The sequence below is a fragment of the Olea europaea genome, unplaced genomic scaffold, assembly GCF_002742605.1.
Source record: "Olea europaea var. sylvestris unplaced genomic scaffold, O_europaea_v1 scaffold307, whole genome shotgun sequence".
Taxonomy (NCBI): Eukaryota; Viridiplantae; Streptophyta; class Magnoliopsida; order Lamiales; family Oleaceae; genus Olea; species Olea europaea.
In genome coordinates this window covers 665,360-692,410 of record NW_019249416.1, presented here as the reverse complement: position 1 = coordinate 692,410, position 27,051 = coordinate 665,360, and the positions used below count along the sequence as shown (strand labels likewise).

The window sequence follows — 27,051 nt, the reverse complement described above, 5'->3', positions numbered from 1 at the left end:
TAGAAGTCTCTATAAATTTTGGGATATTCAAATTTTAATGACTTCTATAAAAGTTTTTGGAGTACTAATTTTTAAGCAGAAAGTATTCATATAATTTCTTAAAATTTGTCTCTCATTAATCACGAAATTTTGGAGCACTTTCAACTGTTTTTTATTTTTTTTCAATCTTTCTTTCATTTAACCTTCTATAGACATTTATGATTAAAATTTATTTTTTTCTATTGATTATATTTCATTTATCTTTCTTTCTCTCTCTAATTATTTATTTATATTTTCTATAAAAAAAATTAAGTTGGATTCTTGTAACTTTTTTTTTCTTTTTTCATTCATTTTTTGTGAAAAATATTTATTTTTTATTAAATTATAAAATTTTATATGAAAAATTTATAATTAAATTTAAATATATTGATTTTTATTTATTTTTAAAAGTATATTAAACTAACACCTCTTATGTGAGAATTCACGCCAGAATTTTATTTCAAATGAAAGTCTCCAAAAGTCTTTTAAATTCCACGAAAGTCTATAGAAATTTAAAATGAAAATCCATATAAGTCTACCAAAAGACTTCCATTAATTCTATATAAATCTATAAAAGATCCATGAAATCCACAAAAATCATCATTTAAAAAAAGTTCATCAAAGTTCCAATTAAATACATCCCTCTTAAAATCTATTTGATGCAAATGTTTTTAGAATGGCTTTTGAAAAATACCCAATTAAAAGTAGGGAAAATTTATGAATCAGTTGCAAAATTATATTATTAAGAGAAATTTTAATTGAAATTGAGTTTGAGAAAAAATGAATTTTAAAGAATATGTATTATACAAGGATTAAAGGGGGTGTCTTCAACTGAAATTTTGATTAATTTTAAAATATTATACTTCTAATATATTTTGTGAATTTAAATAGATTTCCGCAAAACTCATAAGAATTTCATTAAAATTTATAAAAATTTCAAAAGAGTTTGTTGTATTCATTTTTAAGTGTGAAATTTATCCAAAATTTTATAATTCATCTTTTTGATAAAATCTTTATAAATTCATAAATTATTGAGGATGCCTAAATTTAAAATGACGATTGAAACTCATTAAAATCCTTAATTGGGAACACTAAGTTTTTAATAATTTAAAATTCATTGAAATTTCAATTGAGGATAACTGAATTTAGAAGTATTTTTAAAATCGATCAAAATCCCGCAAGTTGATGATTTTTTATATTTAATAATTTCTCTTGATTAAAGATTAATTATTATTATTATTGTTATTATTTTTTTTTAATAATTGTAGTCCAGAAGGTTCCTCATAAATGTGTAAAAAGACAATTCTGCCTTTATTAGGAAGTACTTTCCTTTTCACGCTCACATACAAAATTTCTCAATCATCTCTCTGTAAAACCATTTTCTTCTCTCTCTACATAGGTGGGAGATAGAGACCCATTTTTTGATCGGAGCAACCCATATCTTTCCATTTTCAGGAAAAAACTCACTTCGCTACCATAAATCAAGCTACTATAAATACACTCATTGGTATCTATAGATTGTGGAGTGCGGGTGTTGTGGTGAACAGTAAAGTGGTTGCTGTATGTCAGTAAATTGCCACAGGCTTTACTACGGTGGATTGGGTGAGCTTGCGAACCAGTTACAATGGCCACAACTGCGAAAAAAACGACGCCTTCTCCTTCTACTGAGAGTTGGGTTCCTGGGGGAGACGCCAGCAAAGCCATCATCCGCCGTGAGGCAGCTTCTGCCACCGCCCCTGATTGGAGCGGTGAAGATCAGCAGAGAAAGAAAGATTCTTCCGTAGTTCCCTTGATTCGACCCGAGCCTTCATCCAATGCTGCTGCTAAAGGTAATATTCATTCACATTCTTGAACTAATATATATGTATTTACGTTTTTCCTTGTTCTTGTGATTATGAGTAGTTGAATTTCCCAATCAGAGGTGTAGCAACTCTTGTTTAGGTTTTATCCCCTCGAGAACTTTTCCAAACTTCCATTCCCTAGTAATCAATATGTTTTATGTCTATATTATAACACACAACATTTCTCCACCGATGATTTTGAAAACGTAAATGATCAAAAGAAAGACCTGCATCTTGAAATTGTGAGTCTTCCTTGTAACTCCACTAATGTAATAATGATATATACTTCGTTCTCACACCACCTTAACTGGTTAAGGACAAATAAACATTTGCAGCCCATTTATAATAATCAGGCTGATGACAGTAGCTTTTCACCAGTGTATTAATAATCAGGGGCGGAGTCAGAAATTTTGTCTAGTGTGGGCAAAATTTAATTAAGATCGAACTTTTTGGTCATAGATTTAATGATATTACGACAATGCTACAAATGTCATAGCGACAACGCTAATAAAATAATCATTTTCTTCCTTATTCTAGGATCAGTAGCAAGTTGTACAAAATCAAAATCCAATTTATTAGATATCTCCTCATTAACATTTTCTATGTATTATTTTCTTTTAAAGAATATCTCCATTGGCACTTCACACAAATAAACCACGAGTGACAATTAAATATTAATTGGTAAGAAAATAACTATTAATTTTTACAAATTGGTAAAACACCAGAAAATCATCCCTAATTGTTTAAGTAATTGATAGAAATCAAGATTTCAAGAATCCATCACAATATTACCAATATTCAACATTCACATAATCAAAATCCCTAATATTAAACAGAAAAATCTCCAATATTAAATAGAAAAATCAAATGATCAAGAAAGTTTTTGTTGCAAATTTGAGGCCCAAGGAAATGTGGGTTTTAGGAAAGAAATAAACTTTGAAAACATTTCAAAACGAGGGTAGATTAAAAAAAATATATATTTAATTTCTTGTCGAGGGAAAAGAGTCAGAAAATGTCACCATGCACTTGGAGTTGGGGTAAATTAGTATATGGGTTGGACTATAAATAAATGAAAAACCCAATACTTAAAAATAAATAAATAAAAATAAAAAATAAAAAATAAAAACAGAAAAATTGGATTGAGAATGGGCCTGGACTGGAGTGGTGGCTCCGCCCATGTTAATAATTATTCATGAATTAATTTTGTCTATTAAGATGTGTTATTGAAACGGTCTGATTTGGAGAACTACATGAAGCACTGTGTTTGTCCTCCACTACTCGAATTAACTATGATTAATGTGTTATTTATTAATTATTAGCGCCCCCTACACCAGGAAAGAAATAGGAAGTTTTTTATTTATTTATCTTTTTTTTTTTTGGTGGATTCATTTTCAATGAGTGGAATACAATGGCAAATTTTGTAATTGTGCATGTAATCGATCACCTGTTGCTTAACAATATTTGGTGGTTCTTGTTCCTAGGAAGAACACTGTTTGATGTAATGTTTGTTTAGTATCTCTGGAACAGCTCCACATGCAGACATCAGCATGAGTAAACATCTCATTCTAACACATCTCGTTTTTTCCCTTCTTGTACTCACTTCATAGCTACATCTTTGAATGTTTGCATCCATGTGTAACGACTAGGTAGTCACCTTCATGAAGCATGAGAACATCGTGTATTTTTCTGTGTGATTAATTTAAATTGGTTGGATGGATTTTTAGCTTTGTCAATTTATTGGCAACTGGTTCTATTTCAGCTGATTTATTTAATCTTTTGTTTCTTAGGGATCCCGATCATGACAAGGGCTCAAACTAGCCATCCTTTGGATCCTTTATCTGCTGCTGAAATATCTGTAGCTGTGGCAACTGTCAGAGCAGCTGGTGCCACCCCTGAGGTTTGTTACTGCCCTTCAATTTCTTTCTCCTGTGCTTCAGCAATGATTATATTTGAGTGATCAGACAATTATATTAACATTTTCCACAAATCCTGATATTTTCCTCTTGTGTCAGGTTAGAGATAGCATGCGATTTGTTGAAGTGGTTCTATTGGAACCAGAGAAACATGTAGTCGCACTTGCAGATGCCTATTTCTTCCCCCCTTTCCAACCATCATTATTGCCTAGAACCAAAGGAGGACCAACAATTCCTAGTAAGCTACCACCAAGGCGAGCAAGACTAGTTGTGTATAATAAGAAGTCAAACGAGACAAGTATCTGGATTGTCGAGCTGACTCAAGTACACGCAACAACTCGAGGTGGACATCATAGGGGAAAAGTCATTTCATCCACAGTGGTCCCAGATGTACAGCCACCTATGGTATGCCTTTACTCCACATGTTTGTTTTGGCTCCAAGCATATAGTTTCTTAGAATTCTTACTTATTAGATTTCATAATTTGTACTAAAGAAAAATATATAACACTGGTTATTAAGAGGTGCTGTGTTAGATCATGTAACTGGGTATTTAGCATCTCTTTAAATAATGTTAATTTTGGACAGAAACGGCTACAGAACAAATCAGGATGAAATTCCATATGTATATTCTTGTTGATGGTTGACACTCCTTGCCAGTTGTTACTTTTAAAGAAGTAGAAATCAAATTGCTCACATGGTCCCTAACATAAAATTGGGGATGTTGAGCACGTCTTCAATGCATCATGTATACTAATTTGGATTAGGTGAAGGTCAGTGCAGCAGTGCAGAAAGTTGATAGTTTTTTCTCTTAGAAGGTACTCTGATTTTTTTGAGAGAAAGGGTAGCGACACTATTTTTGTGAAGCAGGTTTCTTCACAAATGATTTTTGTTAGTTTTGAGTCATTGGCGGGCTTATCCATCATTCGAATGTTTTCATAACTCATGCTTATATACATAAAAGATGTACAACTGTGTTGTATGTGTACCCTTTGTGGTTAATGGAGTTCAATTGGAATTACTGGTCACGTGTGTGGACAGAGAGGTCGTTGGTGTATTTGGTAAATGGGTGCTGATAAACCAACAAAACAAAGAGAAAAAATTCTTGTTAATTTGTGTTTTCTTGTGCACCTTCAGGTAAGAAAGAGGAATGTCTGCTAAAACTTCGTTGTACTGAGCAATCATAATTTTGGGGTGGTAACTAGTAACTTGTGACGAACTGTGTTCTCAACCGGTGAGACTTTCTGCAGGTTCAACTGCCATAAATGCAGCTCTTTAACTTTTTAACTCAAACACCCATCCGCAAGGAAGTCTGAATTATGTTTTCGAGATTTAGTTAGTGTAGGGGTTAGGATCCTTGTTTGGATATGAAATGTTTTCCCCTTTTCTAAGCGTGGGATAATGTAAACCAAATCCCTGTGATTTCACTTTTTTTCGAGTATATATCTGGTTCTTGGATTCTGTACTACATAATTGGTAATAATGTTCTCGAATCCTCTTTTCCTTTTTCGTATTTTAGGATGCTGCGGAATATGCTGAATGTGAAGCTGTTGTTAAAGATTACCCTCCATTTAGAGATGCAATGAAGAAGAGGGGTATTGAAGATATGGATTTAGTCATGGTTGACCCTTGGTTAGTTTATTATACATAATAATCAATATGGGATAAATTCTGTTAACATTTCAATTTTGTAGAAGTCTTATTTCGAGTGGATACCATCCTATAGGTGTGTCGGTTATCACAGTGAAGCTGATGCTCCTAGTCGCAGACTTGCAAAACCACTTATATTTTGCAGAACAGAGAGTGACTGTCCTCTAGAAAATGGTTATGCAAGACCAGTTGAAGGAATTCATGTACTTGTTGATATGCAAAATATGGTTGTGATTGAGTTTGAAGATCGTAAACTTGTCCCCTTACCTCCAGCTGATCCATTGAGGAACTATACCTCTGGTGAAACAAGAGGAGGGGTTGATAGAAGTGATGTGAAACTCCTGCAAATTGTTCAGCCTGAGGGTCCAAGCTTTCGAGTTAGAGGACATTATGTAGAGTGGCAAAAGGTATTTATTTTAGACCTTAATCTTTCATTCTCAGAATGTAAATTAGAAAGATTTATTGTTGAACTGTTTGGCAGTGGAATTTCCGGGTTGGTTTCACTCCAAGAGAGGGTTTGGTTATTCACTCTGTTGCCTATATAGATGGTAATCGGGGTCGAAGACCTATAGCCCATAGGTTGAGTTTTGTAGAGATGGTTGTGCCCTATGGAGATCCCAATGATCCGCATTACAGGAAGAATGCATTTGATGCTGGGGAAGATGGACTTGGGAAGAATGCTCATTCTCTTAAAAAGGTTTGCCTCCTTCCAAACAGTGGTAAATTTTTCCTGTCTAATAAGCACATTCATCTTTCAATGTAAATTTCAGGGATGTGATTGTTTGGGATATATAAAGTACTTCGATGCTCATTTTACAAATTTTACTGGAGGAGTTGAAACAATTGAAAACTGTGTATGTTTGCAAGAAGAAGATCATGGAGTCCTATGGAAGCATCAAGATTGGAGAACTGGCCTTGCAGAAGTGCGAAGGTCGAGGCGGCTCACTGTTTCTTTTATCTGCACAGTTGCTAATTATGAATATGGATTCTACTGGCACTTTTACCAGGTAAGAGGAATACATACAATAGTGGGATTTTGCTTCTATTATATTTACTACCTAGGTAGCTGAAAATGTGTGATGGGTATGTTGATTTCAATGCTATGACTTGTTCATGTTCATGAACCTAATCTACAAGTTTGCATTTGACTGAAACATATTACCAATGTATAAATGGCCTAGTCAGATATTACTTAAGTTAGTGACACCACCTTTAAGTTTTAATTTTATTTTATTTTGGGACTGGAAGGCCATTGATGGAATGACTAATTTTCTTGCTGATTGCATAACCATTATTTATTGGCTTAAATATTAGTTTCTAAATAATGTAAAATGTCATGAACCCATATTTTCTGATGGTTTTGTTTCGAAAATCACAAATCATTTGCTCATAATGACGTAGATTAGAAAATCTAAAACTCTACTTACATATACAATTTGGATAGTCTTCCATATAATGTATCTATCACATAACTTCATGACATGAATCCATGTGATAACTTTTCCTTATGTGTTCTCATTTCAAATTTTCTTGATGAACATATATTTCTAGTTTCTTGTATGTGGTAGAGTCATGCTTTTCACATTTATATCATTCTCTATTTACATTCCATGTATTTGTTCTGTATGACACCGTCTTCGCTCTTTTATCAGTATCTTTTGTGAACTGTTGATTATCATACCCAATTAAAAGTAATCATATTTTACTATACTACAATGCAAGATGATCTTTTCACCTTGGGTGTAGGATGGGAAAATTGAAGCTGAAGTTAAACTTACTGGAATTCTTAGTTTAGGAGCTCTCCAACCTGGAGAATCTCGAAAATATGGCACAACAATTGCTCCAGGCTTGTATGCGCCAGTTCATCAGCACTTTTTTGTTGCTCGCATGGACATGACAGTTGACTCTAAGCCTGGAGAAGCAAACAATCAGGTATGTGGTCTGAAGTTAGTGTTGTACCCATTCATTTCCGATCCATTAAATGACACTAATGCACGGAAACCATCTTAATTCGTTGGTATTTGTACACCTAAAATTAACAGTATACTTTCCTGGGTTAAAAGTGTGCTTATGACTTAATTTTGATTGTCATGTACCAATTAATATAACGTGAGATGCTGTGGTTCAATTTCACGTGGTATAATTCGTCATTTTCTTTTGGCTATTGTTGTTTCCTCTCTCGTAGGTTGTTGAAGTGAATGTGAGAGTTGAAGAACCTGGACAGGATAATGTTCACAGTAACGCTTTCTATGCAGAGGAAACTTTACTTAGATCTGAACTAGAAGCCATGCGTGATTGTGATCCTTCATCAGCTCGCCATTGGATTGTAAGCGTTCTTACATGCTGTTAGAATGAATTGATTACATAATTTTCTATTACACTTTTTTCTTTACTATTGGGGGAATCTAAATTTCAGTTTTGATTCTGGAGTACCTTTATTAGAAAGGAGATTACCTCTTCTCTGGTACCGGATCTGTTAATCTTTTTGCTATGCTAAAAGCATTCTTTGAATGAGCATTCTGTTCTGATTTTTTACTTGTAGGGATGGCAACGGGGCGGGTTTGGGGATGGGCAAGTCTTGCCCAAACCTCGCCCAACCCGCCTTAGACGGGGCGGGGTGGGCAACTTTTTGCCTCGTTTAATTTTTTATTATTATATATATATATATATATATATATATATTAAAGAATATAATACAAATTCAAAATGGGTTTTGAACGGATGAATTGTCTAAAAATAAAATTATTTTTAATCTTCTTTTTATTTTTTTCCTTTACAGGGCGGGGCATCCTCGCCCCACCCTGCCCCATGCCTGCGATGGGGCACCCTGCCCTGCCCCACCAACCCGTGCGGGGAAAGTTTTTTTGCCCCATTCGGGATGGGGCTGGTTTTTTTGCCATTACTATCTGCTAGTCGTATAAAAGATTGGACGAGTTTCTTAATTCCACTTTTCCTGTACAAGGCGTGGAATTTGTCTTCTATGAGAGGCTTGATTATTTGTCCTTAGACCAGCTGTTGGCTGGTTTTGTTTTGGACGGGCTAGCAAATCATTCCTAAATTTATATATATATATTAAAGAATATAATACAAATTCAAAATGGGTTTTGAACGGATGAATTGTCTAAAAATAAAATTATTTTTAATCTTCTTTTTATTTTTTTCCTTTACAGGGCGGGGCATCCTCGCCCCACCCTGCCCCATGCCTGCGATGGGGCACCCTGCCCTGCCCCACCAACCCGTGCGGGGAAAGTTTTTTTGCCCCATTCGGGATGGGGCTGGTTTTTTTGCCATTACTATCTGCTAGTCGTATAAAAGATTGGACGAGTTTCTTAATTCCACTTTTCCTGTACAAGGCGTGGAATTTGTCTTCTATGAGAGGCTTGATTATTTGTCCTTAGACCAGCTGTTGGCTGGTTTTGTTTTGGACGGGCTAGCAAACCATTCCTAAATTTCCATTATCTTTTTCATTTTAGAATCTAAAACTATCATGTTGATATGAATTGAACTTTGTACCATCAACTGTTTAGGTCCGGAACACAAGAACTGTCAATAGGAGTGGCCAACTGACAGGCTACAAATTGGTACCTGGTTCAAACTGTTTGCCATTGGCTGGTCCAGAAGCTAAGTTTATGAGAAGAGCTGCATTTTTGAAGCATAACCTATGGGTTACACCCTATGCACGGGGGGAGGATTTTCCTGGAGGAGAGTTTCCTAACCAGAATCCACGTGTTGGAGAGGGGTTGGCTTCTTGGGTGAAGAAGAATCGTTCTCTGGAAGAAAATGATATTGTTCTTTGGTTTGTATTCTACCTCTCGCTCTTGTGCATAATAGATATTATTCTCCTACATGATGAAGTTTCAACAAAAGTATTTTATTTTGTTTTTGAGCAACTGGAGAAGCAATTAAATTTGAAGATTGCATTTCCTTATTCCAACTCAAACCGTCACAGATATGCGACATCCATCTTCACAATATGCGAAGATATTACTGTCTATTGAACTCGCATATTAAATTATTATAATGCTCTTTCCAGTGCAGATGTTCAAGAATTCCTACTTGTTTTGACTTATTTAGCTAATTGTAGGTATGTTTTTGGAATTACTCATGTTCCTCGGTTGGAAGACTGGCCTGTTATGCCAGTGGAACACATTGGTTTTATGCTTCAGGTTAGTTATCAGAACATCTCTCAGTCAGCTGCAGTACTTGCTTCTTTTGGTGTCTTGAGAAATTTCTTTGTCTGTTACCCTCACTCTCAGCCGTCAAGTTTGCATATAGTGGTTTTGCAAAGAGAAATCGAACACAGAAGTGGTGATTTACATTTTTTTTCCTTCCTTTTTACCTCGACAACATACTTGAGTGAAAGAGTAGATGCAAACAGTTGACTACTCTTGCATTTGTCACATTAATTTAGTCTTTTATGTTTGCGTTTTTGTGAGCTTGTGTGTCCATTTTTGCTTATGCACATTAAATAACTTTACAATGTCCTTGGTATGTTTGAACGATGATCCTGATGAATGAAATCCTTCGGAAATATCCCTTCTCCGATAAGAAATATTGGTGCAAGAAACTTGACACAGCTAAACGTCAGCTGTGTGTTGGTATCGTCATGGTCATCTCTACTCTTATCTATTTCATTTAAGAGTCACTTGTAAAATTGTTTCTTTCGTGGTGCAGCCACATGGATTCTTCAACTGCTCGCCTGCAGTGGATGTCCCGCCTAATACCTGCGAGATAGATACCAAAGAGAACGATGTAAAGGACAATGGCGTACCAAAGCCAACTTCTGTTGGTTTAATGGCGAAGATCTGAAGATATAGCCACAAAACACCATTCATATTAGTATTCTGCTGCAGAACTTTTTCGTTGAGCTTGTTGAACCCAGGTGCCCGCGTTTGCACTTTATTTGATCTTGCTTATTTGACTCTCTTTGGTCATTATTTGTTTTGTCAATTAAATTTCTTTGATATTTATGTTGTGTATGATCTTTGTGTCAAATAGTTGCTCCATTGGTAATTGTATGAGGTCGAACTAACGTTTGTTTCATTTTATAAATTGTTTATAAACATTGACGTCATTTTTTATCCGCACATTTGGAGAGATTTATACCACTCATTTGTTTCTATTTATAATTCAAACGGTTGATACACACATTCCTAGTGTTCTAAAAAACGTAATGCGTGACGATGTGCGGAGATCAAGCTACGGGTTAGGTGAGCTTAGACGAGGCATAGGCGTAAGAAGACTTTTTTAATTTTAATATTATTTTAATTTTTAATCAATCAAAAAATCATTTAATAATTAAAAGTAACGCATACCAAACATCTAAAATAAATTTATAGGAATTTTATCCATTTTTTTGGAAGTTTACAACAAAATGATAAGTTCAAAATGTAAATACTAAATGGTAAATAGATAGGAGTTTTTGGGGGGTTTTCTTTTGTTCAAAGCTTCACGTAATTATTCTGAATTTAAGGTAGAAGAAATAAAAAAATCAGCCTTTAAATTTAACTTAAAAGAATTAACTAGGAAAAAAAAGGGCTAAAAATGCTTGCCTATGCACGCATTAGGGGTCAACGTAAATAAGGCACGTCTAGTGGCTTGGTGTTTATGCCACACTCTTAGAACGATGCACATTCCAAACATTTTTTTTTTTTTTTTTTTTTTTTTTTTTTAAGCTATTGTTTGGGAGCAGACTCGAATGGGGCTTTTTTTTAAAAATTACGTGCCTCTTAATCTAAGAGCATCTTCAAAATATTCTTTAAATATAAAATGCTCTTTATTTTAAAGAGTCAACCTCTAAAATCATGCTCTAAGACTCTTTAAATTAACTTTCTGGATATCTCTCAATGTGTCGACTATTCACAAAACATGAGAAGCATATGATTAATCATCTGCTAGTGAGAATTCTCAATCTCTCTCAATATCTCTTTGAATTCAAAAATTCAGGATTGACAGTGAGGAATCCAAGAATTACAGATTAATCTAGTTTTTAATTTAGATAGTGGATTTGGCTCTTCAAAGTTGAAGAACCAAACTCAATTTGGCTCTTCAAATATGGAGAACCAAATTCACCCATTACAATTAAATGCATTTAAAATATTTCAACTTTCAATATAAGAAAATAATATAATAATTTAGAGAAAAGTTAGTTAAAGATGGAGAAAAAAAAATTGTAAGTAATAAAATTAAGTGTTAAATATAAAAAATCCGTTGGAGTACTTCAAAATTTTACTCTAAATATAGATACCATTTAAATTATAGAATAGTTCTCTAAATAAAGATGCTCTGAGGATCTAATTATTTAGCCCTTGTTTGATAGCTATTTTTTTTTTAATTTTAATTTTTAATTTTTTGTGTAAAATGAGTCTTTGAATAGTAAATTTTGAAGAATATATGATTAAAAAATCAGGATTTACTTGAAGAATATTTTGTTGTGAGAGTATGATTAAAAATGAGTATGAGAGAAGAGATTTTTGAAAGAATGATTACCAAGCTGCGGCTTTGATTGCAAATGTCCCACTTTCTCGAGCAATGTGAGATTTGTCCTTAATTGCTAATGTTGTTAGTCATGACCAGTGAGGGGGTTGCCTTGAAACCACATGATTCATAAATTTATATAGCATTAAAAAGATTATGTAGTTTATAAATGGAGTAATGTTACTTAACATTGGTCGAGGTGGAAGCACTTGCGTTACTAAATTAATATTTCAATTAAATATAAAAAATTATAATTTATTTATTAAGACTTATGACATGCTAACACATATACTAATGTTCACCACTATTAATATTAGATAGCTTCATTCTTAAAAATGATGATTATCAACTTGTGTCCTTTAAACTCTTGTTGGCGTTTGTTTATACTATAATAACTTCGACTCGTGGTGGAATCCAAATAGAGTCAGAGGTTGAAAACATTAGGGATGTTATTGTTATATTCCATTGTTCTATACAAAGGCGAATCTAAGAGTTTGAGTCAGCACGAGCGGCCGTTGACCATCTATCATGGGCCGCAATAAAATAAGATATCCATTTTTTGCCAAAAAAAAAAAAAACCCATTTTGCAATAATGATTTGATGGAGAATGTGTGGCTAAAAATAAATAAAAGTTTTGTATTTCTATGTAATATTATCTTATTGAAAATGCGTGGATGAAAAGAAAAGGAAAAAATGTATTTTGAATAAAATTGGAATCGAACAAGGTCTAAAAGTTAAATATAACAATTATTTTGTTTAAACTAAACATATATAATTCTATTAAAAAAATTGGATTCATCAAATGACATTATTGTCAAGTTTTATATAATTCAAAGGAAGAGTGTGAATTCGAATCTTTATAATTGCATTAAAACCTAACAAATATTATTTTGATAAATTTAATAGCTCAGTCCAAGACGTTCCACAATGGTTGAGTTTATAACAATTCTTGCAAAACATCACAAGTTCGAAACCCTTTGTCCTACGTCCTTATTGAATTTTCATAAAAATTGTAGAAAAAGAATATACACAAAAATTTTCATAGTAAGGATTCGAAATCAAGACTTCAAACGTGTACATGTGAGCTCCAAACAACTGAGATACAAGATATGTCTGAAAGTAAGTGAATTATCAGTAATATAAAGTATAACTTTAATCTACAGCCAACAGAAAAAAATTCTCCCATCGGATCCAGCACGCACAGTCGCGGGTGCTTGCCGGGTGCTGGATCCGCGCCTGGTTCTATATCTCCAATTATTTATATGAGACTTCACACTTGACATATATTTGTGCTAGAGGTTTCTCTTATAATTAACGTCTTGTATTTAAACAAATATGCTCATTGGAATTCTAGCAACGCTACCCCTGTGATGCCCGCGGACCAATTTATGATGTCTCCGTCACTGATGTTCGTCAAGCAGGCCACGTCCCCCATTAAAAAGAGAGAGAGAGAGAGGGAAAAGGGAAAAAAAGGGTCGACTCTTGATAAAGGGTGTATAAATGTTTACTTACACAGAAGAAAACATTCTTGAAAGGCTTTTAATGATTAATTAAGGCGGTGGAGTTGTATTCTAAAGTGTAATCTATAGACAAATAACATAACATCGAAATTCTATTGTATTTTGAGACGAGTTCGTTAAAATACCCGCTTGCACAATATTGGATGTGACAAATACGAACTATCTTAAAAATAGCTTGATAGTTCAAATGTCTTCTTCTTAATAGTCTTGTCTGGCTCTTTTCGATTTAACTAACAAAATATAATTTGCATCCTACTCGTGGCAAAATCAAGGGTCCACTGGGTACAATAACTTTATTACTATGTGAAGTCAATTAGGTATATTGAACTCTTATTTTATTAGCTTTTGATTTTTTCAAATCAATGTGGCCTTGTTGTTGACCTAAATCGATTACGATAAATAGGATCGGACAATCTAAATTCTAGTGCGATTGAGATGGAAGCCTAAAAACCCTCGCCTGTACTTCGATGGTATGTCCGTCCACTAAGAAAATGTTGAATTGTCTATGAAATTATGTTATTCTCAGTATGTTTTTACATTTAACAGTAAATAATCTCATTTATCATTTCCACTTGTAGGGCACATGGTTCTCTCCTCTAATAGCCCCCTGATTAACTAGCCTAACCAACTATTTGGATACTAGATGTTCCTTTTTATCTTATTTCTTTCCACAAAATATTATAAAGCATCAAACAGCCATGTAGATAATGAGAACTTGTAATTTACTCCATCCCATTACCTTGGATTGTGCCCTATAAATTCTTGTGAGTATTGTTGATTAACTACTTTTTTTCAAGTTCAGATGGATAATGCATTTTCTTAGTGTCCAAGTTAAAGAGAAGAAAAAATAAATACAAGTGTACCGTGTTTATAGTTCTTTAGCTCACTTCTTTGTCAATTTACCAATGGTCTTAATAGGCATGCATTAATTCCAATGAGCATGAATCTCTCACTTGCATTAGCAACCACCCCACCCCACACCACCCACCCCCCTACTATACACCAAAACCAAAAATTCTTGGCTTAGCCATTGTCAATATCAGTCATTGATTTAGATAGAATTATCGGCAATACCATGACAATGTTGTTAGTAATATCGTCGATAATCACTGACAGCTCTTTCAATTATAAAAAAAATATTTATTATGAACAACATTATTGTCTCGATAATCACCGAAGTTTCTTCAGTCATTGATTGCTCGATGAAGAAATATTTATTCTTTATATATTATTTTTGTTATTTTTTTTAGTTGTTCATGATTTTCTTTTAACTTTTATTTATAATAGTACATTGCTTATTTCATTGCAAATGGATTTTTTCTTCACTTAAGTAAAGTTCATACTTAAATTGTTATGTTTATTGAAGCAATCTCAGTTGGCAAATTAAGTTCATGTTCGGCCCTCATTTTTATTAAAAAATAAATATAATTAAAATTTAAACTCATTTTCAATCACATATTAATAGGACCTATACTTTTTATCAACTTTGCACTCACATGTTTCATCAACTTTTAATAAAAAATTACTAAAAATATGATTTTTAGCTAAATCAAACAGGAATTTCTTAAAATATATATTTTTAAAATTTACCACTAGAGAATTCATTTATTAATAAATTATTTTCAAGTTTAATTAATTAATTAATTATATATATATATATATATATACACACACACACACCTGAATTTTGAATTTTTAAACTATACACCTCACTTTTGAATTGTTGTAAACTATACACCTGAGTTATGATTTTGTATATATATATATATATATATATATATATATATATATATATATATTAAAGATCAAATTATTCATTAGTAAAAATAAAAAATAAAAAATCCCAATATTTTTTGCCTTTTCAAAATACGGGACCTGAAGCGATGACGTACTCGTAGCCTCGGCTCTGCACCCACCATATAATAAAAAAATATTAAACATGTGTGAAATGCTAATTTGATTAAAACTTTTTTGTTATTACTTATAGAAATACAGAATCAACAATATTCACACCTGAAACTTCCAATAGAAACTCCTTACATTATCGACATATGTTTGTGCAAGGGTTACAAACAACCTTAAAATCTATATCAGGATACAGCGATGAAAATTGGATATTTATTTACTTAAATCTCCTCGACTCACCTTCTTGCCACAGCTGTGGCCTTATTCTTTCGGTTTTAATCTCACTGAACTGAAACTGAAATTCACTTTACAGTGTATATTTTGATGAAAGAGTGTCGGGACACAGCGATGAAAATTGAATATTTACTTAAATCTCCTCGACTACCTTCTTGTTACGGAATTGGCTTTATTTCTTCGGTTTCAATCCCACTAAACTGAAACTGAAATATTGAATCCAATTTGCTCTCAGCATCCCATGAATATGCAGCTTCATTTTCAATCAGATTGTTCATTTGATCAAAACCAGCATGGCTGTTCATATATGAACTGTTACTTGAACTTTCTATTGCTTTATTCATCAGAAATGAATTTATTCTTGAAGGTGAAGTACTACTGTTGGAAAAACCTGTATCCATAATATTTCCATGATCAAAATTCATTAAGCTAGAAAATGAATCACAACCTGAACCCTGATTCTGATTTGTATTTCCCTCCATCTGATTCTGATCACGTGTGATCAGAAAACTTGGATGGTATCCATTAGGATCTACTTTTGCTTGAAACTCTGATAAGAATAGGGGATCATATTCATACACTTGTGTGTTCACAAAATTCTCCCTTGAAATATCAGTTTGTTCTTCAAATATTTGTCTCATTGCATCTGATATTGATGAATATGTAATCCCATCAGGCTCTAGTATCTGTAGTGAACATTTTTCTGTACAATTCTCTTCAGTTTCGTCCATTGGCTTATGAGTGTTGGGATCAAGTCCTTGCTTTATCAGCTTCTTTTTCAGATAAGAATTCCATAAGTTTTTGATATCATTGTCTGTTCTTCCGGGTAATTGTGCTGCAATTTGAGCCCACCTACCATTTGTAGGCAAACCTTATCAAAATGACCGAAACAAAAACGAAAACTTTATGGGATGTTTGGTCAATCGATCGTAATAGAATTAAACTTTTCGCCTATTATACTGTCCAGTATCGTCTACGATACCAAACATCCACTTATACTTTAAGAGAGTCATGTAAACAAGGAAAACCATTATGGCAACGTGGGCTACTAAAATGATTAGGGCAACAAATACATGTATGGAATACCGAATATACCCCTAATTAGTTCATGGTCGAGAGATTAGTCTCCACACCTTTAGCAAAAACAGAAAACCCTAAGTAGTCTCCACACCTTTAACATTTAGTCTCCTCACCAGTTTAGCAAAAAAGTATCGAGATAACTATTTTTTTTTTAGAACATTTTAGGTCATGTTTCTTGAATAGAAATATAACCTGTTACCAAGAAATTCATGTAGTGTAACGATGAGATCCTCCTCTTCCTGTGAAAACATTCCTCTTTTAAGATCAGGCCTCAAGTAGTTTATCCATCTTAACCTGCAACTTTTTCCACACCTTTGCAATCCTGATGAACCAGATAATATCACACACACATATATAAATCAAACCACAGAAAAGGTGGAGGATTTAACATAACTTAAAAACTACCTGAAAATTACCTGCTAATTTAGGCACAGAACTCCAGCAGCCGATGCCGAATCTTGTTATGTAATTGTACAATTTCTCATCTTCTTCTGGTGACCATAAACCTTTTTTAAGCTTATTATGTTTCACACAACAAGAATGGCGCCCCATTGAGTTGTTCACAAAGAACCTGGATTATTTCTTATGCAGATAGTGAGATATACAGGTTTTGGTTAGGGTGGGGTAGCATTTGAAAACTACTTAAAGCAAGCTTGAATAAGTGGTTAATGAGTTAAATGCTCACAACCCTTTTGAGTCACAAATTATTTAAAGGGGTTGTGTAGAGAAAATCATACTTAGAATTCAAGTCATTTGAGAGAGTGAGTCAGTAAAGTGGTTTCTAAGAAAACCTGGTGCTTCTTTTTGCATTGGCTAGATTGTGTTTTAAGATACCTGTAACCATTCAAGTAATATAATTAAATTCTTTCCTTATGAATCTAAAATTACCAGTGCACCGAAATTTTTCCGCTGTTCGAAACAGTAAAATTTATCGACGGTTGAAATTATGATATTAAGCAATATAGACAACGAGTTGACACGGTAAAAACGTGCAGTTAAATAAATTACGAGAAGATTTTTTTATTTTTATTTTTATTTTTTATTTTGGCGGGGCGGGGGGGCGGGGTGAGAAAGGGAACTGATGTGATTAAACATGTTTATTAAGTAGGGACCTTTCATTAGTGATTCTTGTCAATTCTGTAACCTCAAATCCCACCTACGTGGCCTAGTAGTGGACCTTTACGTACATATAATTGTCTGTCGTTTTCGTCTAATAAATAATTAACTTGTTACTATTTTTGAAATCTCATATGTTCTCTCATTTTAGTATCACAATAGGATATAAAACAAAGTTCAAAAGATAGCAGCCAAAATGTATGATATATTTGATATGCTCAAGTAGACGTAGAACTCATTCTAATGATGGAGGATAGACCGCTACTAATAATTGTATATTCACTTGCGGAAATTCCGTCAATAATTTCTCGGTCTGTCGAGTAGATATTAGGGCCTATTTGATTTGTTCAATTTCCATGTAAAATGGCCATTTTTCAGGTTTTTTCTTATTTGATTGAACATATTTTCTAGGCAATTGCTTTTGCCCCACCCACGCTCCTCAAACGTGACTTGTTCTCCCTTGAAACCATGGACTTCCAATTCCCATGATTTTGGTGGGAATTAGCTTTTTCAGGTTCCTTCCCTTTTTTTTTTTTTTTTTTTTTTTTACCCAGGTGTCCCAGTTTAGCCAGACTATATCCTGGACTTCGAGCCTCCGGCCCCACATTGACTTGAGGAGGTAAACTGCAGGATGTACCCTCATTGGATGGTTCTTTTTCTTTTTTCTTTTTATTCACAATGGTTTTCTCTTTTATTCACAACTGTACATGGACTTTTTTTTTTATTCACAATTGTAACAAATTATATCCTTTTAATTAATAATTTTCATGAAAAATAAAGTTAAACGAATACCAAAAGATGTAAAATGTCAATACTTTTCAGGTGGAAAATTATATCAATCAAACACATTTAATTAATAATTCTCAGTAAAAACAAGTTATAGACAATTCAATTCCCTAAAATTAGTTTTCTTTCTATCCAAATTCTATTTTTACAATCAAACGGACCCTTAGATAAAAATCGATCAGATATATTTTCTATAGGGAAAAAACTAGGTCATTGTTTGAGTTCCATTCTTGTCAAAAAATTCATTTTTGAATAGTGCATGAATGGGAATTGTGCGGTTAAAAAACAAAGAAAAGTCATGAAGTTTTTATATGTTTTGATAAACAGATGAAGCTCGAGGCAAGCAAAAGTCAGTCATAATTATTTCTTTTGTCAGGAAGGTGGTAGGCAAAAGTCCGAGCGTCCGATGATGCATATTCTTCGATAATTCTGACAATGCAGCCCATCAAATCGATCAAAATTTTCTAACTATTGACTTTTCGTTCGAATTTATGGAAGACAAAACACATCAAAATACATGTTTTTATTCTTGTTATTCAAATTAATTACTAATTAGTAGACAAAACAAATTATCTTTTACATTTATTCAATCAAAAAGTTTTGTTTTCCGACAAAACAATACGTCGATATTCTGTCACGAAAAGCAGTGGATTTCAAGCCATTGAAATTCCGTTGCTTTCGGTACATGTTCTAGGAGTGAATGTTTTTTCTGTTCTCGTGTACAATTCAATATTTATATTAGTCGTTAACACGTTTTTCTTCTTTATCGTTTTATGTATGTTCAATCTAACACATATCACAAGTTAATTAGTAACATATTGAACACAAACATCTAACTTATGGCCTATTCGTTAGTGGTTATGAGAATTGATTTTTTTATCGTTATAGAGAAAAATAGGCCCCACTTGTCAGTGAAAAAATAAAAAATGACGGTTGTAATATTGAAATAACAATAAAAAAAATTGAAGTTTTGAAGTGAAAAATTGCTATTAAACGGGAGCTTATAATATAAGCATTAATTTTAAACTTCTAATTCGTTTTCAAAAATTTTTTGGAGCTCACAAAAAATGTGAAATACCTCTACATTCTGTTGAGTACGATACAACAATAAATTAATTCGTTCGACTCACTCTTCTTTTGTTTCGAGTTATAAATTCCATCGATGAACAAAATTGTTTTAAGAAACTTTTGAAAAATATTTAAAAAAAAAAAAACGAAATAAGATGTGGATTTCGGAGGTTTTAAGGTGATGGTGATGTCCTTTTGAAGTGCATTTGTAATAGATATTTTTGGCTGATGGGGAAATGAGAAAGTGAAAGATGCATAAAATTCAGCTAAAAATGTTCCAACCACATTGATGTATACATGCAATTTAAGTCATTGTGTGACATACATCATTATCATTGTCGAACATTATTCATTGCCCTTTTGACCTTGGAATTTCATCTTCATATGCTATATCTATTTATCAAACATAAATTGATTAATTGATTTCAATTTGAGTTGAAAAGTGAGTAGTTTCAAACGATTGAGTCATGTCAAGTCGGGCATAGTGGTTAGCACTTCAAGTGGATTACTATTGACTAATTTATCATATGCTTGAATTCGAAAAAAGATATAATTCATTGTACCTAGAAAACTTGGCGCAATTATTGCTTTACCTTGTTCGTCGTATCCTTCTAATCAAACAAAACATAAATGACAGTTCGTACTAATTGCACTTCATTTTCTTTAATAAGCAAGTACTTTTTTATATACGTACTACGAACTACTTTTGGCAGGACTTCTACTTGTAAAAAAAAGTTTCTCAAGCAAGTAATCTTAAATAATTTTTTTCTAAAAACTCTTCTAACAAGACAATTTGCTTCTAAAAAAAATTACCCAAAAATGCTCAAAAATAAATTTTTTCTTAAATTTCAAAAGTAATTTAAAATTTTTCAAAACCCTGTAAAACGGGCCCGATCGGAAGTTTTTTTTTTCCCTTCCTTCTTAAAATCTTATTAGAAAACACATTAGGCCACTTTATGCTCTAATTTTATAAGAAATCATATTGAGAATAGGCAGTGCGGAGTGAGGCCGCAACTCGAATACCATAACGAAGTAAAAATTGTCAGTTTCACCTTGGTGCTCGGTAAAAAGTAAATTGCACAAGGTCTGTGTTGGCTCGAGATCGACAACTACTAAAATGAGTATTAGAAGACAATTTTATTGTTTACTATTCAAACAATGTACATGAAATCTAACTAATCAATTTTGTACATAAAATGAAAAGGATCCTTGATCTTAGCCCTATAATCTTGGTCACACTACCAGTCTACAAGAGCAAATTATGGACACGTTAATCTCAGCTCTAAAATCATGGATAATCAACCAATCTACGGCCACAAATCATGGACACGGATGCTGTAAATTTGCTGCTATTCGTTGTATATTGATTCACTATTAATAGGCTTCCTAGTATAGCCTTTTGGTTTATGTATATATATAGCTTGCTGCCCTCATTGCAATCTGTGTACAAAAGCCAAGCAATTGTAATACATAAAGTATTTTCTTACAGCAGAACATCTGTCCTTCTTTATCATTTGTTCTTCTTTATGGCATCAGAGCATTTTGACTCTAATGAGTACGATCCGTCCGCTTCCGCCATGACTTCTCCGGTTGTCTCTCACCCCACTGGTGGTCAGACTTCTGAACAACATTTAATCTCCATAAACACTAGCCAATTACAGCGCCTCACCACCTCCAACTACTTAACCTGGCGTGCTACTTTCTCTTCCCTCTTTGGGTACGGTATTATGGGGTATCTTGATGGATCCCTCCCATGTCCAGCTGTACCCACCAAAACCGTTTCGGCAAACGATGTTGCTGCCTATACTCGTTGGTTTAGATAGGATCAGCTCCTCTTGAATGCCATCTTGGCTTCTGTTTCGGAACAAATTGCTCATCTTATTGCTTCGGCAAAAACCTCCCATGACGTTTGGGACAAGCTTTCTCGCTTGTATGCCAACAAGTCACGAACACGCGTCATGCAACTTAAAGAGGCACTCACTCTCATGCAACGTGGTGACAAAACCATTACTGACTATCTCCACAGTATCAAATGCATTGTGGATGAATTGGCTCTCATTGATACTCCTCTATCTGATGATGATATTACACTCTATGTCTTGTATGGACTAGGTCCTGATTATCGTGACATTGTTGCTCCTATTCGCACTCGCACCACTTCCTTGGCATTCGAGGAATTGCACGACATGCTAGTTGCTCATAAGACATATCTCAAGCGCCTTGAATCTGCCACCAATACGCTGATTGTTACAGCGAACCCAGCAATACGTGGCAATTTCACCTATCGTGGCCATCGCAAAAACTTCACTCGAGGCGACCTAATCGAGTCAGACCCGACTCCACTCATCCCGTGATGGTTTTCAAAAGCCCAAGTGCCAATATTGTGATACTCTTGGCCACACTGCTAAATCTTGTCCAAAGCTATCTCCCTCGACCTCTGGTGCAGCCAACTTCGTTGGTAAATCACTTGCTAAAGACAAGAAATGGTTGGTTGACTCTGGTGCTTCTCACAACATCACATCTGATTTGTCTAACCTCTCCATCCACTCTGAATATGATGGCACTGATGAAGTAGTAATTGGTGATGGTAAAGGTTTATCAGTTACTCATGTTAGCTCTCTTGGCCTCTCTTACCCCTCGCGTTCATTTCATATTACCAATACTTTATGTGTTCATCAAATACATAAGAACCTCATATCTGTGCATCATTTTACCAAGTCCAATAATGTACTAATTGAATTTCATCCTGGTTATTTTTTTGTGAAGGATCAAACCATGGGGGCGATACTGCTACACGGTGATTGTGAAAATGGTGTCTATCCTCTTCCGCCTCTAGCCAAAACACAGTCATCAATTATTGCCAATGTGGGTGAGCGTACCTCCACCACCGAATAATTGTACCTCATGTCGTCTCAATAAAAGTCATAAATTACCTTTTGGTACTAACTCCATTGTAAGTCATAATCCTCTTGAATATTTTTTTTTCGATGTTCGGGGTCCCACACAAATTCAATCCTCTGATGGATATCAGTATTATGTAATCTTTATTGACCACTATACTCGCTACTGTTGGTTTTTTCCCATGCACCAAAAATCTGATGTCTATCAAATTTTCACTCACCTAAAACCTATGTTGGAAAAGCAATTTGATCATCCAATTAAAATTTTTTACTCAGATAATGGTGGTGAATATATCAAGTTAAAGACATATTTTCTAAATCATGGGATCAGCCACCTTACCACTCCACCTCACACACCCCAACAAAATGGTATCTCAAAGAGACGACATCGACATATTGTTGAAACCGGAATGACGCTCCTTACGCAAGCTGCCTTACCCACTACATATTGGCCTTATGCTTTTCAAACAGCTGTGTACCTCATCAATAGACTCCCATCCCTAGCCCTAAAATATAGTTCACCTTATGAACATTTGTTTAGGACATCACCAAATTATCTCAAATTACGGACATTTGGTTGCTTATGTTTTCCTTGGCTTAAACCCTATACTGGTCATAAGCTAGACTCTAAATCTCGTGCCTGTATTTTTCTTGGATACTCAGAGTGCATATAAGTGTTTAGATTTAGCAACATCTCGACTTTATCTTTTCGGCCATGTACAATTCAACGAAAATGAATTCTCCTCTCTCTGCTTAAAGCCACCTTCTGAGCCTATCCACACGAGTTCACCCACTGTGGTCTTGCCCCACCTATCTATTATTCCAATAGATATGCCCAATGCATCCTCTAATCTTGTTGTTGAGTCCTCTCCAAACCCAACTCGTTCACATCACTCTCAGCAGCAGCCCTTGGATTCGAGTCCTTCACAGACTACATTAGCCACTTCTCTGGATAGAAACCCAAGTGCCACATCTGGCCTATCAGAACCTGCTACACCGGTCCGTACTCATGGCATGATTACACGAGCCATGAATAATATCTACCGAACCAAGCAGATATACCAAGTGTCTAAACATTCACTGCCACCTACTCTTGAGCCCACTTGTGTATCACAGGCCATGAAGGATCCTCTTTGGCACCAGGTTATGAGTGAGGAATTCACTTCCCTATTGAAACATGGAACTTGGACCCTTGTCGAGAAACTTCGTCATCATAATCCCATTAGTTACAAATAGGTGTATCGCATCAAGCGGAAATCAGATGACAATATTGATCGTTATAAGGCCAGATTAGTGGTTAAAGGGTTCCACCAACGACCTGGCTTGGATTATCAAGAAACTTTTTCTCCTGTAGTCAAACCAGCTACAATCCGCGCGATACTTACTCTTGTCGTGTCTAGGTGTTGGCCTCTTCGTCAACTAGATGTCAACAAGCTTACATAGCACAACCAGCTGGTTTTGTTGACCCCAACGCACCTCATCATATATGCAAGCTTCATCGTTCTCTCTATGGACTCAAACAAGCCCCGCGGGCTTGGTATCATGCTTTAAGTGATTGTCTCACAAAAATGGGGTTTTCTCAATCTAAAGCCGACTTCTCCTTATTTATATATCATATGGATGATCTAACTGCATATTTTCTCATTTATGTGGATGATCTTATTCTCATAGGAAATTCCAGCACTTTTATCCAGCAAGTTGTCACTTCTTTAGGCAAGGCCTTCTTTCTCAAAGATCTTGGCCCATTAAGTTTCTTTTTGGGTGTTGAAGTTATCCCCACCATAGACGGTATATTTTTATCTCAGCATAAGTATATTAGGGAATTACTCTCTAAAACAGGCCTTGACAATGCGAAAGAGATTTTGACCCCAATGTCTACCTCTGATGTTCTCCGCCTAGATGATGGCACAACCTCTGTTGATTGCACGGAGTATCATCGAATTATTGGTTCACTTCAATATCTATATCTTACGAGACCTGACATTGCTTTCCCAGTTTCTCGCCTTGCTCAGTTTATGCATAGACCAATGGTGACACATTGGACAGCAGCTAAACGGTTATTGCGATACCTCAAAGCGACTCTTTATCATGGTTTACGGCTTCGCAAAACTAAAAGTCTTCATCTTACTGCATACTCCGATGCTAATTGTGCAGGCAATATGGATGACCGAACTTCCACTTCAGCCTACATCATTTATCTTGGCACCAATCCTAAAACAGCGCGTTGTTGCGCACTCCTCCACCAAAGCTGAATATCGTGCTCTTGCGACTACTGCTTCGGAAATAGCATGGCTCACTTCCCTCTTTCAAGAACTACAGGTGACTCTCCCTGCTGTACCAAAATTATACTGTGACAATATTGGTGCCACTAAGCTCAGCTTAAATCCTATTCAACATTCCCGCATGAAGCATATTGCCATTGATATTCATTTTGTTCGGGACTATGTTAACAAAGGCCTGCTCAATGTATCTCATATATCTACCCGTGATTAACTTGCGGATCTCATGACGAAGGCTCTTTCAAAGACTCGCTTTCAAGAGCTTCGCACCAAAATCGGTGTTGTCGATGGAAGCACCGTCTTGCGGGAGCGTGAAAATGATCCTTGATCTTAGCCCTATAATCTTGGTCACACTACTAGTCTACAGGAGCAAATCATGGACACGTTAATCTCAGCTCTAAAATCATGGATAATCAACCAATCTACAGCCACAAATCATGGACACGGTTGCTGTAAATTTGCTGCTATTCCTTAAATATTGATTCACTATTAATAGGCTTCCTAGTATAGCTTTTTGGTTTATGTATATATATAGCTTGCTGCCCTCTTTGCAATTTGTGTACAAAAACCAAACAATTATAATACACAAAGTATTTTCTTATAGCAGAACATCTGTCATTCTTTATCATTTGTTCTTCTTTATAAAGTTGTTAATTGGGACTTGCAAAAAGGGTCAAACTAATCAAAAAGGAATGCATCAATTATAGATATGAAACTTTAATTACCATCTACCACCTAATTCAGGGCCATGATTAGACATGTGGATTATGAAAACTTTAGACTTAAATCAACTGAGGGCAATGATTAATAAGATTGTAACCAATTCTTCAAGTAAGGCAATTATTTGATTGGTGATGACTTTTCCCTTTTAATGTTTCTTCCTTCTTTTGTCTTTACATTTTTGGATCACAATTTTTGTAAGCAATACTTAAAGAGTCGTAGAGGTCCTTTTAGGTCGAAATGTGTATCAAAAATAAAATTTCTATATTTTTTCAACCATACATCTTTCATACTCCTTGTTGTTACTAAAATGCAATAAATTGAATTCACTCGACAAGACACTAATTGGTACCATCCGCTTAACGATATGATATAATTATTAGTAAAATGGTTGTAATAAACAGATAGATCTTAAACACAAATGTAAACCCAAACTCCAATTGTGTTAATATCCAATGCAAGTATACACAATTTACTTGACACTCGTCACCATCAAATTCATATTTGGTCAAATCTATGATAATTGTAGCTTTTATTTTATTTTTTTTAAAAATATTTTTTGGTGTAGGGGCTTGTTTGGACACGAAGTAGGGCAAGTTTAATCATGCTTAAGAGTACTTTTTAAGTGCTTATTTGAAGAATTTACATGTATATTTTGTTCATAAATGTAAAAAGGAAAAAAAAATGCTTTTAAGCAAGGCAAAACTGAAACATGAAAATAATTTCTACATTTACATAACCTCATAGTAATATATTGCCAATAAAATTAAGAGAGAGATTAATATAATCAAATACATCCTTCAAATATTATGCAATAAAGTCCGTTTAAGTCTTGTGCGAATACGATAACATATTAATTAATATGTATTTATAATTTTATTTATTTTCACGTAGTCCAATTTACCGAATATATAGTTTCTTCAGTAATTTTTATAAACGCATGTAAATACAAATTCGAAAACAATTTTGTAGAAGTCTCATATTTTTTTTCTTTCATCTGTGGAATCTCAGTTAAACGTGTGGAATAGATAAAATCCTAAGAAATTTTGAAAATTAATCAAGAAAAATCCCTTTGGATTTTATTCTTCACGTCTAAGATTACGTTTTGGATAATTAGATAAAAATTCAAAGATGGAGAGAGAACCTTAAAAAAAAAAATCACTACCGTATAAACAAAAATTTTGATTTTTTTTTTTTTTAAAGGAAAAAAGAAGAGAGAGAATAGATCTTCCCTTTTCCTACCACATTCTATTTTGAACGTAGAAATGAGAAAATTAGGCTGCGCTTGGTTTATTTTTCTGTTTTCCATTTTCGATTTCAAAACGGTTTTTAGTTTTCTTTGAAAATGTCCAAAAAAAAGCCGTGTTTTGGATATTTATAACTAAAAACACTCAAAACGATAAAAAATCGTTTTGCGTCTTCAGTTATAAATTTTACCTTGTTTTCGAAAACACATTTTCGAAACCGACGAATCAAACACGTTTTCCGCATATTCAAAAACGAAAAACGGTTCGAAAACGCCAAACCAACTGGAACCTTATTGTTT

At 34.2% G+C, this 27,051-nt stretch overlaps 2 protein-coding genes across 2 annotated transcripts; one reads left to right on the top strand and one right to left on the bottom strand.

The window, feature by feature from the left end:
- The first annotated feature begins 1,363 nt into the window (after positions 1–1,363).
- On the top strand, positions 1,364–10,507 carry LOC111385007 (copper methylamine oxidase-like). The gene is made up of 12 exons (XM_023009356.1): positions 1,364–1,847; positions 3,647–3,756; positions 3,872–4,177; positions 5,290–5,402; positions 5,497–5,827; positions 5,902–6,117; positions 6,191–6,427; positions 7,167–7,352; positions 7,606–7,746; positions 8,948–9,216; positions 9,505–9,586; positions 10,095–10,507. Exons 1-12 carry the CDS (start codon positions 1,643–1,645, stop codon positions 10,227–10,229), a joined length of 2,331 nt encoding a protein of 776 aa, XP_022865124.1. The 5' UTR covers positions 1,364–1,642; the 3' UTR covers positions 10,230–10,507.
- Positions 10,508–15,372: 4,865 nt separating this feature from the next.
- LOC111385033 (transcription repressor MYB6-like) lies at positions 15,373–17,316 on the bottom strand. Its single transcript, XM_023009397.1, has 3 exons — positions 17,053–17,316; positions 16,829–16,958; positions 15,373–16,408 (listed from the first exon to the last, which is right to left on the bottom strand). Exons 1-3 carry the CDS (start codon positions 17,186–17,188, stop codon positions 15,715–15,717), a joined length of 960 nt encoding a protein of 319 aa, XP_022865165.1. The 5' UTR covers positions 17,189–17,316; the 3' UTR covers positions 15,373–15,714.
- Between the last annotated feature and the right edge of the window lie 9,735 nt (positions 17,317–27,051).